Source organism: Syzygium oleosum, unplaced genomic scaffold (genome assembly GCF_021117445.2).
Source record: "Syzygium oleosum isolate NSW1041296 unplaced genomic scaffold, Sole_v2.1 Sole_v2.06, whole genome shotgun sequence".
In the NCBI taxonomy this organism is placed as follows: domain Eukaryota; kingdom Viridiplantae; phylum Streptophyta; class Magnoliopsida; order Myrtales; family Myrtaceae; genus Syzygium; species Syzygium oleosum.
The window spans coordinates 9,498,839-9,511,728 of record NW_026607490.1 but is presented as its reverse complement, the minus strand read 5'-3'; the positions used below and the strand labels follow the sequence as shown (position 1 = coordinate 9,511,728).

The window sequence follows — 12,890 nt, the reverse complement described above, 5'->3', positions numbered from 1 at the left end:
ATTAATTAATTAATTAAAATTTATTTTATCTGTTGGTATGATCCCTTGATGGCTTGAGGTGACTAATTTTTTGATTTATTTAATTTGTGATTTCTTAGTTCTGATAAAGGGAATCGAAAATTCGGATGATGCTCCAAGAGGAAACCACCAGTGACCCCCCCCCTCCCCGGCCTACAAGGCTAGGCTACAAGATGTGATGGAATGTCAAGACACCGATTAATCCGTACCAACTCAAATCAAAATCAAACAAAATTTAATGCAATGAAAAATTACGAGTTTGCTTTTATCTTTTTTTTTCTAAAGTTGAAAAAAATGCTGTGGTCCAAAGCATTATATGTGTATGAGTTATATTGATTACCCCTGATTAAGAAAATTTAATGCAATGAAAAATTACAAGTTTGGTCGTTTTATTTTTTGATAGGTGTCCGGGATCACTCTTCAATCGTGTTGTGGTTTTATACTTGTAAGCATATATACACAAAAGTAATCCACCTGTTTAATTTACTTTCATGCACGGTTTATATGGAATATTTTAATTTTGCTCACGTAAAAGCAATTTGCTCCACCAATGAAAAATAATTGTCTGTCTGAAAATGATTGCATTCTTTTCTATTCACTTAGAGATACTTACATGTTAAAAGATGAAGTTTCCTTGGTAAGCCTTTTCCATATATTGGACACATAGGTCTACAGGGTCTCAGCTGGAACTTGAGATATTTGGGTTGATTTGAAGATTTAGTTATATTAATTGGAAATTTATTGAAATTAACATTATTGAAGGTTTAGTTCTATTACTTGTACTTTTTCACAACTTGTTCAAGCCTTTCATTACATTCGGTTTACAACTTTTTTTGATAATTATTCAAGAGTCTAATGAGATAAATTTATGGTGCCCCAAATTTAATGGGGGGTAAAATCTGTACTATGTCGAAAGTAGGTATATATAATTAAAGCTCTCGAAAAATTCAGCGAATCCGACCACTCGAAAAGCTTAACCCTCTTGCAAAACTAATTTCTGCCGAAGTGAAACACGATAAATGAAATTAGGGCAACGAAAAATTGATTATTACATGTTGTTGCGTGGAGACCTAGGAGAGTGGAACAGAATTTGTCCTCTTTAGGGATTTCAAGTTGCACGGAGCTTAGAAAATCTATCGCCCCAACAAATTTGTATGAATACCAAGGTTCACATCACCCTCCCAAGTTGCCGCGCACGAAGTCCTCTGGCTTTTCCAGGGAAGGTGGTATGTAACTTTATTGTCCAGAAAAATATAAAAAAAATTAATGCAAATCATGCCTCACTCATCAATCGTGTACAAAAGCGGACCAATTTTGGACCTATAAATAATCAGATTAGCCACTAAATATGTTCACCTTTACGAGAGAAAAACAAAATCATTAGAGTATCAAACCACTTTGCCAATTTTGTGGCCGAGAAAGGAAAATAGTCCATCCAAAATTTTTAATTTGTGAGGTTGATTAGCAAGGTACAAACCAAATTTGCAAAAAAATTAACATTTTGCAGTGTCAAGAGTGTAATTATTAGATAAAGTAGGAGAAATCAAGTTGAACCAATGTCATTTAATTTGGGTTTTCTTCGCATGAAAATGAAAGGCAGCAACAAATGAACTAAGGAAGCTTCACAGCAAATTCCCCTGTTCCTTCGTTCCTGTCTTGCCTTAGGCCACAAGATGTATAAAAATCCAAAATTATGAGAATGAGTTTACTGCTAATCACTGTCGCTATATGTACTTTTTGACGAATTTGATATCGTCCATTACGCAACTAATTATTTTCAATTCGGTCCCTGTACTAGAGTCCTTAATTACACAACAATATTAGTGAAATGCACCCTTTTTCTTGCCAGCAGTATAATACACCTTTGGAATATGGGATTTTCTTAACATCAAAAGATGGACTTATCTCAAGATGGTATAACTTATTTGGCAAAAATTTGCCGTTTGGAAAAGTTCAGCGTATTTAACGAAGACGGTCCCAAGATTACTAATTGAATTCGCAAGATTAACGTTTTACGGTTATTATTAGATCCATCGCCGATGTAAATTTTTTTATTTTTACTACAAAATTCACCGTTGGATGGAAGACGTATGAGTAGCGGTGGACATTATAATGATCCAAAGTTTTACACGGACTCTTTTAATATTGTTTTATCTCGACTTTCTTTTTCTTTTTTGGGCCGGTTTTGCGCGGACTCTTTTTATTTTTGGCTGATTGGAAGGAATGATTTGTCCAGATAGTTAGCTACGGTTCATTTTCATGCAAAACTGCGAGGTTCTCCTAAAGTGAAAGTGACCCGACATTATTCAAGAAGCAAAGCTGGGAATTCTGACAAAAAAGCCAAGATTTGCATGTCGAAACCCTTGAAATTTCTTTAGCTGATTAAGATGCAAATTTGTTTGGCACGTAAGATAAATGATTAAGACCACTTCCTTGAACGAACGAAATGAAGCTGTCTCTCCACGACAAAACTCGAAAAGCAACGGCAGCCAACGACATCAAATTCGAAAAATTTGAAGTTCGGGAGATGAATTGTTTCAGGACATCATCTGTCTTTGTCTCAACCAACATGCCCAACCAGTAGTCAGTATTATAAGGGTCTAATTCGAGAAAGAAAGGAAAAAAAAAAAAAACCTTATTTGGTGAAACTGGGGCCCAAACCCTTCTGAGGAATTCATCGTGTGTACCTGAAATTGGCGTCCAAAGTCAATGACAAATTTGCAAATTTTTAAACAAATTATTGGCCGAATTGTAATGTCATTCGAACCATCCTTTATTGGAAAGAGACTGTCACACGTGCTTTGGTAGACTGATTAAGCTAATTGGCTCCTAAATTGCGAAATCTGTTTTCGGACCGCGGATGTACGAGAAGGATGCTTTACGCGTGTTTTAAGCTTCAATTGATTCACGCCAAGGAAGGTATAGAATGATTGTGCGATCGCATGTTTTTATATTTCCTGCTGTGATTAGCATTGCTTAAGCCATGAGCATGGAATTTGCGGGGTTTTGGGCCTTGGAGCTTACTTCAAAGCTAAGGGATTAAAGAAGAGTAACCGCATCTGTCTTTTGGATGTGGTAACATGGCTTGTCAAATTGTTTCATCGTCTTGAGGGGGGGAGGGAATATTGTACGCATAGATATGGCGATTAGGAAAAAGATCCCTCTCCTTTTGTGCTGTTTTTTCGGGACAAAAGCCTTTTTCTTTCGGTGGAAAGAGATTCGTTAAATTTCGTGTTGTGTTCAGGTCATGTTCTCGAAAATGCGTCGTTCCAGTTCTCGAAACCGCGTTTGTTGGGTACCTAACTTGCGACCGACACGGTCTTAAATTATTGCCACTCCTGTTAATCGAGCTAATCTCTTGTGATGAACAAAACTTTTTCGGATGTGATCAAGGAGATTCTTGTTTGCTCCTTCAAGGAAAACATGCTGGAGATGATCGAGCTTTTAAGGATCTTGAAAAGCCATAAAGAATTCATTACTTGTTCTCTGAAATTTCGGATCTGATCGTCCTCCTCTTCCAAGCAAACTGCAGTAGAAAGGGGGTGCTTGTGAATTGTGATCATTTAGTCAATCATGGGTTGGACCAAAGTATCATGATGGTGATGAATTATTTGCTTTGAATAAAGGTCAACGATGATGAATTATTGGCTTTTGAAAATTCCATCCAAGATTAGAAAATAAAGACACGAAAATAGAGGAGGAGAAGAAACCACAGTAGAAGTGACATAAATGCGCTACAACCTCTCCAAAAGAGTGAGTAACTATGACATGACTGCTCTGCAAAGCCTTATCTGGAAAGAGAACATTGCAGCCGACCTGCTCTATTTAATGTAACCGATGACAACAATCTACTTCAATGGTTCCACAGACTGAGGCGCCACAAGCAAGAATGTAAAGAACAAAAAGATTTAAAAAAAGAGACTTGAAAATAATGAATTTGCTGTCTGTCTAAAGGAGATTCTCATATAAATTCTTCCAACCATACAAGGAAAACTAAAAATGGTTGGTGACCATGTTCATGGTTTTGTAATAATATAGAAAGTTACTTTCTTTTTGTGACTATCTTCATGATTTTTGTGAAATATCAAATTGTACTTTTTTCAACAGGAAAAATGAAAACTGTCTTGATTGGAGGTGCTGGTTTACTTCATGCTGTCCACAACAATCCAGCCAAAGAGAAAAGTAACAAGAACCATCTTGCACCCACAAGGCCATCTAGTGACAGATCTTTGGACTTGGACTTTAGGGTCAAAAAGCTTCTTTTAATGGCATCATATCATAGGAAAGAATCTGAATGATAATTTCTCATGATGATGATCCATCAAATCTGATACGACAAGTTTTCTACTTGGGCCAATACCTCCACTTTCTTACCATGGAGCCAGATTGTTCAAATCACAGTAGCCTTTTGAAGCTGATTATAATAAGCTCATTTTGCATCAAGGACCGAAACAGAGACAAATCCAAGACTAAGCATATAAATTTGGCAGATTATAACTTTACAAGCTGACTGAACAGAAAACAATTGGGCAGAAGAGCACCAAATGAGAAGTCCAACTGCATTTAGCTAAGTAGAACAACTTCCAGAGATTGATAAAAGTGACCACTACAACGTGAGGAGCTTTTATTTTAGCTTCCTCTACACAAACTGAACAGGGCGGTAAAAGGAAACGGCTTCTTCTATTAGATCCCGTTCTCGCTTGGGGCTCCAGTCATTATGCGCTGCACGCAGTTAGCGAAGATCTATGAGTTTTAACCATAAAGAAATGCGAGAAACCACGGGAAAGAAATGGACAGAGGATATGCATTACCTGAAAGCATGACAACGCGTAATGAACATCGTTTTCTGAGATCTGGTGGTGAACAACCAGTCTAACTCTGAAGAAAGACATCTTGAAATCAGTTTACTAATACATGATTTGTCAAGTTCACTACAAATAGACCATCTGTTAAATGATGGTCCACATGGGGAAAATTAGTCAAAACAGATGATCATCAAAGGCGAAGAGCGACCTGGTTGAGGTCTCCGGCATCATGAGTATTCCATGTTCTTCCAGGTTCTTGCACAGCTTCTGTACTGTCATGTTAGAGCCTTCGTTGATATCAAAGTATAACTGGTCAGAGCAAAGAGTCGGACATCAGTCGTGTTAAGGAGCCACGCCTATTAAGCTTTGAAGAAAATATTCCCGTGAAATAATGAGGATCCCTTTTTTCACTACTAAAACCAGCAGTACTTACAATATTAGTCTCCACAGAAGCAACATTCACTGCTAGCCCTTTAATCTTGTTTAGTCCCTCTGAATACATCACATACATCAGAAGCGCACACGGGATTAAGCAGTAAGTAAATCACAATGATAGAGTAGGTAACGATGTACAAAGTGAGGCGTCGAGTACCTGCCAAAATCTTTGCTTTCTTGTGATCACTTTCGAGCTTTCCAACATTTTCACGCAGTGCAACAAGTGCAGCAGCACATAAGATGCCCACCTGCCTCATTCCACCACCTAAGGTTTTCCTCAGCCTTCTAGCCTGAATTAACGAACTTAGAATCATTAAATTATCAAATTTGAATAGAAAAACGAAAGATGCAATTAGTATATGCACACGGTTTAATACCTTTGCGATGAAGCTCTCGGAACCAACAATAACAGATCCAACAGGGGCGCCGAGACCTTTCGATATACAGACCTACCAACAGTTTGACCAAATTAATAGAGAATCATTTTCAGATGCAGTCCAAAGTAGAAAATTAGTCGAAATCAAACTCATGTGATGCCAAGTGAACGTACTGAAACTGAATCAGCAGCTTGTACCAGCCTATCTACCGGAACTCCAAGTGCCTAACAGAATAAGATGAATGCAACCATTATAGTTAATGTTAACACGATGCAAGTATCTAAAATCATCTCTAGATAATTATCACTCACAACTGCGGCATTAAAGATGCGAGCCCCATCTATATGAAGCTTAAGACCATGCTTCTTTGCCAATTCTCCGACTTTATCAGTATATTCAACAGACAAACATCTGCCACCAGTACTGCGTTCAGAAAAAATGATATCATGAGACAAGCAGAAATGAAAAAGAATAAAGTCAACGGAAAAATGCATCATCCCAAATCCAGACATAAAAATAGCTCCATGGACTAAATGCCAAAAGTAAATAAATAGAAATCCATGGATAGAGCTTCATAATCAGATCTGGTCACTAGACCTCTCTTCAGCATCATCTGGCTCGTGTTTGAGGTAATTCTGGGCATGGCCAGCTCCCATATTGTAACATGAGGCCGTTGACAGATCAAGAGAAAAACTTCGGATATAGTTCTACCAAATAACAGAGACTTTGTTCATAAACCACATAATTCACATGGTTGTAGTGGATTAGATTGACCCGGCATTCAATGAGTTCAAATTTCTGTGCCACAACGAATAGCTCAGAACTCAACAGAACAGAGTCAGTGATATTGAATGGCCTGAGAAGACCTTTAGGGAAAGCAAATTACTTTCAAGCAGGAATTGACAGACTAAAGATATATGTTTCACCAGTAAAATAGGAATTCCCAATAAATTCTAGAAGAAATATGTCCCAGTTAGGTAAGCCAAACAGGGCCCTTAACTTTAACCGAATCCAATGTGACGAATATTGCACCAAGCTAACTAAGCACAATAATCAAATACAAACTTGCCAGGACATCTCATTCAAAACTTTGATAGATAGAGTTGCCTTACTTTGCATGTGAGTTCTCCAAGCAAATAAGCCTAGTAGTAGGATACACAAGCGCCCCTTTTGGATCCCTTATGGCAGCTTCAATCAAATCAATATCTATCGTTCCATCCTCGTTATTCTTCACCGTCCTTGGATGAACACCTCCAATCGTGGAAATCCCTCCATTCTCGTAAATGTGTATGTGGCAGTTGTTTCCGAGAATGACTTCGCTTCCTCGGACCTCACAGTGAACAAGAACGCTGATGAGATTTCCCATAGTGCCTGATGGAACAAAGAGGCCGGCTTCTTTGCCCGTGATCTTCGCCACCTCTGTTTCTAAGCGATGTGCCGTCGGGTCATGACACAATACGTCGTCATCAACTTCGGCATCGGCCATTGCTGCCCGCATTGCCTCGGTTGGCTTGGTGACAGTGTCGGAACGAAGATCCACGGTCTTGGTCACCATTTTTTTCCTGGAATTAAGCAACGATGGGGGAAAATTAAAAGGGAATGAAGGTATAAATATACAGAAACTCTTAAGCATCTGGTCATCCAAGGTTTTCACTTTCTGCAGCTATCACGAGTATACGCTATGAACAGTCTCAATTACCCTATCTTGTTTTCTGAATTAATCAACGTAAGCAATAAAGAAAAGGGGAACAAAGAATCCTGAATCTGACAACATTTTCAACCTCTCAGAATCTTTTAATATCTGCTTCAGCCTAAAGTTTCAATATTTGTAATCACCTTGGATTCCATATCAAAAGAAGACGTAACCGTCTAACTCTCATAGTCTGGTTCGAGTAGAGAAGTGCGAAAAGATCAATTTGAAAGGAGTAAAAAGGGGAATTTCGACAAACAGATGTGCTGCGACATACTTTCAGAAATAGACCAATGCTAAGAATGTCGCGAAAGACACAAAACGATGTAACATGATTAGAAAGCACCCCACAAAGATCATCTCCGCTTCAAACTACCCATCACATTCAAGAATGAATTCTCGTTTCAAAAGTTTGATCTTCTTTGAAAAATGCTCTTAAAAGAGGCCAATTCATGCATATTCATGCTCATTTCTATACAAGCCATCAAAACAATTCCAGAGATCAAACTCCGCACGTCTGATTGCGTGAGAAAGTTGTCATGATCATACCTGTTTGGGTAAAAAATGCAACTTTATCTCCTGGTTGTTCGACTCCAGAATCCCAACTTTCGGTGCGCTTAATTAGCAGAGAGAGAGAGAGAGAGAGAGAGAGAGAGATTCACTGGAACCTGAAAAACACCCATCCAACAAAAAGGAAGCAAAACAACAAACTTTTAGTCATCACACGATAAACCTCAAAGCAAATCTAAACACGAAGAGCTTATCAGAAAATTGCTAGAACCTAGAGAACTGCGAACAAAAAATACGTTGCTGCTGAAGAACCTCGTACAGAAAAATCAAAAGGCATGACAATTCATGAAAATGGAATGCTGAAAAACGCACATCCAAGAAAAGCGCAGCCAAAACTCCGCCGGGGACAGACAGGTATATGTACATACAAAAGCACTTCTGTTCGGAGAGATGCACGTCACATGTTTGGCCCCAAAGGAAATTACGCAGAGATTGAAAGAGAGGAAAAATTCTGGGCCATTAGTTGTGGCATCCAGCGCGGTGGACACCAATCTCGTCCATGCAATCCAAGTGGTTGCTAATGTCACGGCTTTCAATCATGCAATTGCAATCTTGGGCATTAAATATTATCCCCAAGAGGAAGGAAAGTTGAAAAATTTAAGGAAAGCAAATCTCCAACATCATCAGCCTACCTCAGAAAACCACTACCTAAATTGTGTGGCAACTCAATTCGTGGGCTAATGGGAGACAGAGTCCTCACATTGGTCAAGTACTAATGGTTGGACGAATTGGGTTTTGCTTGTTCCATCGAGAAAGTGGGATCTTCTTTCCCGGAACCTGGCTGCAACCCACTATTTGATGGTGGCTTTTTTGATTTTTCAGGGGAAGAAATGAGTCGTAGCGGCTTCCTATTTGCTGGGAAGAAGACAAATTAGGCTCGAGAAGGTGCTTTCTTTTCGGCTCCTTTTTGTGGCTGAAGAAGAGGAATTTAAACAGTTACCGTGTTCTCTTTAGAGGCTGCTAAGAAAGGTGGTGACATGTTAAATCAGCCCTTTGAGCCTCAGATCAGGACCACAACTCACTAGAATCTAATTCCTGTTCAATAAGCATAGAAAAAACCTACGTATTAAACAAGTGGGAAAATGTAGAGCGTACGTTTAGCGGGAAAAGTGTCAAAAAAGTCATAAACCTTTTGTATTTGTGTCAATTTAATCCTAAACTTTTTTTGTGCCAATTCAGTCCTAAACCTTTTGCATTTGTGCCAATTCAGCCCTAAACCTTTTTTTGGTATCAATTCAGTCCTAAACCTTTTGCATTGGTACCAATTCAATCCTAAACCTTTTGCATTGGTGCCAATTCAGTCCTTCGACACGTGAATAGCTATTAGCCGGAAAGATTGAATTGGCACAAATACAAAAAATTTAGTATTGAATTGGCACAAAAAAAAAATTTAGGACTGAATTGGCACAAATGCAAAATGTTTAACACTGAATTGACACAAAAAAAAGGTTTAGAACTGAATTGGCACAAATGCAAAATGTTTAGGCCTGAATTGGCACAAAAAAAGATTTAGGACTAAATTTGCACAAATACAAAAAGTTTAGAATTTTTTTGACACTTTTCTTTACGTTTGGCTAATTCACGCTAGGAAAATTCAACCCCTGAGGTCTACAACTTGGAAATTTCGCTTGATGCGCACAAATGATGGTTCCTAGAAGGAGGAGCTTTCTTAGGGCCACTCCAAGAGCCTCTTGTCCTAATAATTATCTAGTTATAGAAGGTCAGAGGGACTGCCATAATCAGGAGTCTCTTACACCTATAATTATCTAATTGAGATAAGATGATAAGGTCGTTATGACCTAAAAGATCTAATGATAATAACACCCCAAGTTGTTCAAGAACAACCATTCAGACGACGTCTATCTTCTTCCCCACAGTTTTTCTTATATTGACCGGGGCCTTTACGGTTAAGTTTCTATGCATAAATGGAAAACGGAGAGCATCACCGAGTAACATCAAACACAACAATCTCCAAGTTTTGGAGAAGAAAAGGACTCGCAAAAAAGTTAAAAAATGGGAGAATCTTTGGAGTCCACCGATTCTCAAGATCCTTCTTCGAATGGGGACCAAAACGTCCAAAAGTGCTAGAATTTGTGGTTTCTCTTTGAAAAGGGTCCACATCAATCAATGTCAGTGCAACTTTTAAAGAAGCAAATTTCTCTTTCTTCTTCGCCATATTCATGAAAACTATTCTCAACTCGAGAATCTCTCGCGTACGAGACCCCTTCATTTCCCTATGGGAAAGGACTAATCCATGAACCGAAACCCAACGCTTGTTTGAGACGTGCATGTTCCTCTGTGTTACCAAGTAAAGAGAACATAAAATAATAACAGGATAAATAATTTAACCATTACTTACAGAAGGGAGAAAAAACAAATGGCCGTACGGTCGCTCTCCTTGATAACTTTATGAAGCCAAACGAGAATGTTCCAACTTGTTTGCAAATTGCAATGACGGAATTGCAGGAACTAAGTACTTAAATTTGAGTTGTTTTTTTATAGGTGTACACTGCAAGCAAGCCAGAAGGAATGGGGGGGGAGAGGGTGGCTATTTATGCAGCTCTCCAATGGCGGCTCGTGCTTATCCGAGTCATCGATGTAGTCAGATGAAATGTTTGGTTTGGTTTCCTCTCTCTCTCTGATTAGCTGTGATCTCCATCTTGATGCAGGTGACCGTATTAAATTGGGGTTCATTAATGCTTTGCGGGGTGTCGTGGTTGACTGCTTTTGACCGATAGTACTAGGGAATGGACAAAGGATTAGACAGGTGACATCAACTGGCCTTCTTGTTCTTTAAAGAAATCTGTTCCCTTTGTACATTCATTTAAAAGAATTATCGTAATTTTCAATATACTGTTTCTCTCGCTTTGGCTGCGAATGATAACCATTCTGTTTCTCTATTTCTGTTCCAGAAATAGATTTGGAACAGAAATCCGTTTGGTAACGCAATTTTAATTTCTATTTCTGGAACAAATTTTTGTTCCAGAAATAGATTTGAAAGAGAAATCAGAAGTTAAAATTTTTAGCTTCTCTATTTCTGGAACAGAAATGAGAAACAAAATTTTTTTGTTCTTCTCATCACTTTCCCTCACTACTAGTCGGTCACTCACCCGCCGCCCATCGCCGGCCGCCGCCACCCGCCGACCGCCGCTACCCTTCACAGCCGCCGCCGCGGCCACCGTCTCTGCCACCGGCCTTTGCCTCCCACCACCGCCGGCCGCGACCACCGGCCACCTCCCGCCACCATCGGCCGCGGTCGCCTTCCGCGGCCAAAAAAAAAATTCCAAAAATCCTTAAAAATTGAAAAATTCCAGAAAAATTCATAAAAATTTCTAGAAAATAAAAAAAAGTCAGATTTCGGGAAAATAGGAAATTTGTTCATTTTTTCCAAAAAAAAAAAAAAAATTTCAAAACTTCACAGAATGGCTTAGAATACTTGTGGCCACTCACTTGAATGAAATTTAAATTTTTTGAAGTGCCCAAAAAAAATAAAAATAAAATCAAAAATTTCAAAACTTTACATAATGACTTAGAATATATGTGGCCACCCACTTTGTGTGAAATTTAAATTTTTTGAGGTGCCCAAAAAAAATCCAAAAATCAAAAATTTCAAAACTTCACGGAATGACTTAGAATATCTGTGGCCACCCACTTTGCGTAAAATTTAAATATTTTGAGGTGCCCAAAAAAATTTAAAAATAAAAAATTTCAAAACTTCACAGAATGGCTTAGAATACCTGTGGCCACCCACTTTGCGTAAAATTTAAATTTTTTGAGATGCCCAAAAAAAAACCAAAAAATTTAAAACTTCACAGAATGACTTAGAATACTTGTGGCCACCCATTTTAAGTGAAATTTAAATTTTTTAGGTGCAAAAAAATAAAAAAATAAAAAAAATTTAAATTTCACTCAAAGTGGGTGACCACAGGTATTCTAAGCCATTCTGTGAAGTTTTGAAATTTTTTATTTTTTGATTTTTTTTTGAGCACTTCAAAAAATTTAAATTTCACTCAAGTAGGTGGCCACAGGTATTCTAAGCTATTCTGTGAAGTTTTGAAATTTTTGATTTTTTTTGGAAAAAATGACCAAATTTCCTATTTTCCAGAAATCTGACTTTTTTTTATTTTCTGGAAAATTTTATGGATTTTCTGAATTTTTTTTAGATTTTTAGGAATTTTCCAGATTTTCTAATTTTTTTATTCTATTTCTAAAAGAAATGAAGCGATTGTCTGCCGCCCGCCGTCCACTCGCTGGCCACATGAGAAGGAGAAATTTTGTGCCGTTATCAAACAAATTTCTGTTTCTGAAATAGAAATTTTGTGTCGTTATCAAACATGTTTTTTAGCTTAGAAACTCCTCCAGAAACAGAAATAGAAAAATCAATTTCTGGCCAGAAATTGATTTCTGAAACAGAATGGTTATCGAAAAATCAATTTCTGTTTATGTGCGATGGATGTATCGAAATCGAATTCTTTGTGTCATTACTATTTTTTTTTTGGTTGGATGTGTTATTACTATTTAATGAGTATCTCGAGACATTCATTAATAAAGTCTTTTTGGAAAAAAAGTTATTGATATAATGTTGAAATCCTATGTGATTGTTCGCCTAATTCAAATTGAGCACTCTTTCTAGAGTTTGGGTTTAATCGGTAAAGTTGCCAGAGTTGCCAGGCATACATCAACACGATAGACAATCAAAAAACATAAAATAAAATAAAATGACGAATTGTGTTCAAAAAAGTTTCGTTTGTTTTGTGAAAAATTTTCTATCGGAAAATATTTTTCTTGTGGATTGTTTAGAAGAAGGAGTCAATATAAATTTTTTTAGAGTTAACAGACAATCTATGCTAAAATTTTGAAAAATGAACTCCTTTATTAAAAAATAAAAATTATTTTTCAAAATATGACTACACCCCGATGTGTGGGTCCCTGGCACTTGTGTCCAGGCCCCCCGAGGTCGAGCCAAGAATCCCAATGCCAAAGCCCAAGACCCAG

At 37.8% G+C, this 12,890-nt stretch overlaps 1 protein-coding gene across 4 annotated transcripts; it reads right to left on the bottom strand.

Moving 5' to 3' along the window:
• Positions 1 to 4,404: 4,404 nt before the first annotated feature.
• On the bottom strand, positions 4,405 to 8,784 carry LOC115690103 (low-specificity L-threonine aldolase 1). Of its 4 annotated transcripts, none has more exons than XM_030616351.2 (11): positions 8,528 to 8,784; positions 7,875 to 7,993; positions 6,748 to 7,197; positions 5,947 to 6,058; positions 5,809 to 5,859; positions 5,636 to 5,707; positions 5,416 to 5,548; positions 5,257 to 5,315; positions 5,032 to 5,132; positions 4,830 to 4,896; positions 4,405 to 4,740 (listed from the first exon to the last, which is right to left on the bottom strand). In XM_030616351.2, exons 3-11 carry the CDS (start codon positions 7,188 to 7,190, stop codon positions 4,702 to 4,704), a joined length of 1,077 nt encoding a protein of 358 aa, XP_030472211.1. In that variant the 5' UTR covers positions 7,191 to 7,197; positions 7,875 to 7,993; positions 8,528 to 8,784; the 3' UTR covers positions 4,405 to 4,701. The 4 variants fall into 4 exon arrangements, with proteins under 4 accessions (XP_030472211.1, XP_056168608.1, XP_056168609.1 ...); XM_056312633.1 differs by having other exon boundaries at positions 8,544 to 8,784; XM_056312634.1 differs by lacking the exon at positions 8,528 to 8,784 and adding an exon at positions 8,204 to 8,508 and having other exon boundaries at positions 7,875 to 7,986.
• Positions 8,785 to 12,890: the final 4,106 nt, after the last annotated feature.

What these genes read in the sequence shown, in the direction of transcription:
- LOC115690103 (XM_030616351.2), bottom strand. Translation starts at nt 7,190, where the DNA reads ATGGTGACCAAGACCGTGGATCTTCGTTCCGACACTGTCACCAAGCCA. An exon ending in CCGAGAGCTTCATCGCAAAG is followed by an intron (nt 5,549 to 5,635) that starts GTATTAAACCGT and finishes TCGTTAATTCAG; the next exon opens with GCTAGAAGGCTGAGGAAAAC. An exon ending in ATGCCGGAGACCTCAACCAG is followed by an intron (nt 4,897 to 5,031) that starts GTCGCTCTTCGC and finishes GTCTTTCTTCAG; the next exon opens with AGTTAGACTGGTTGTTCACC.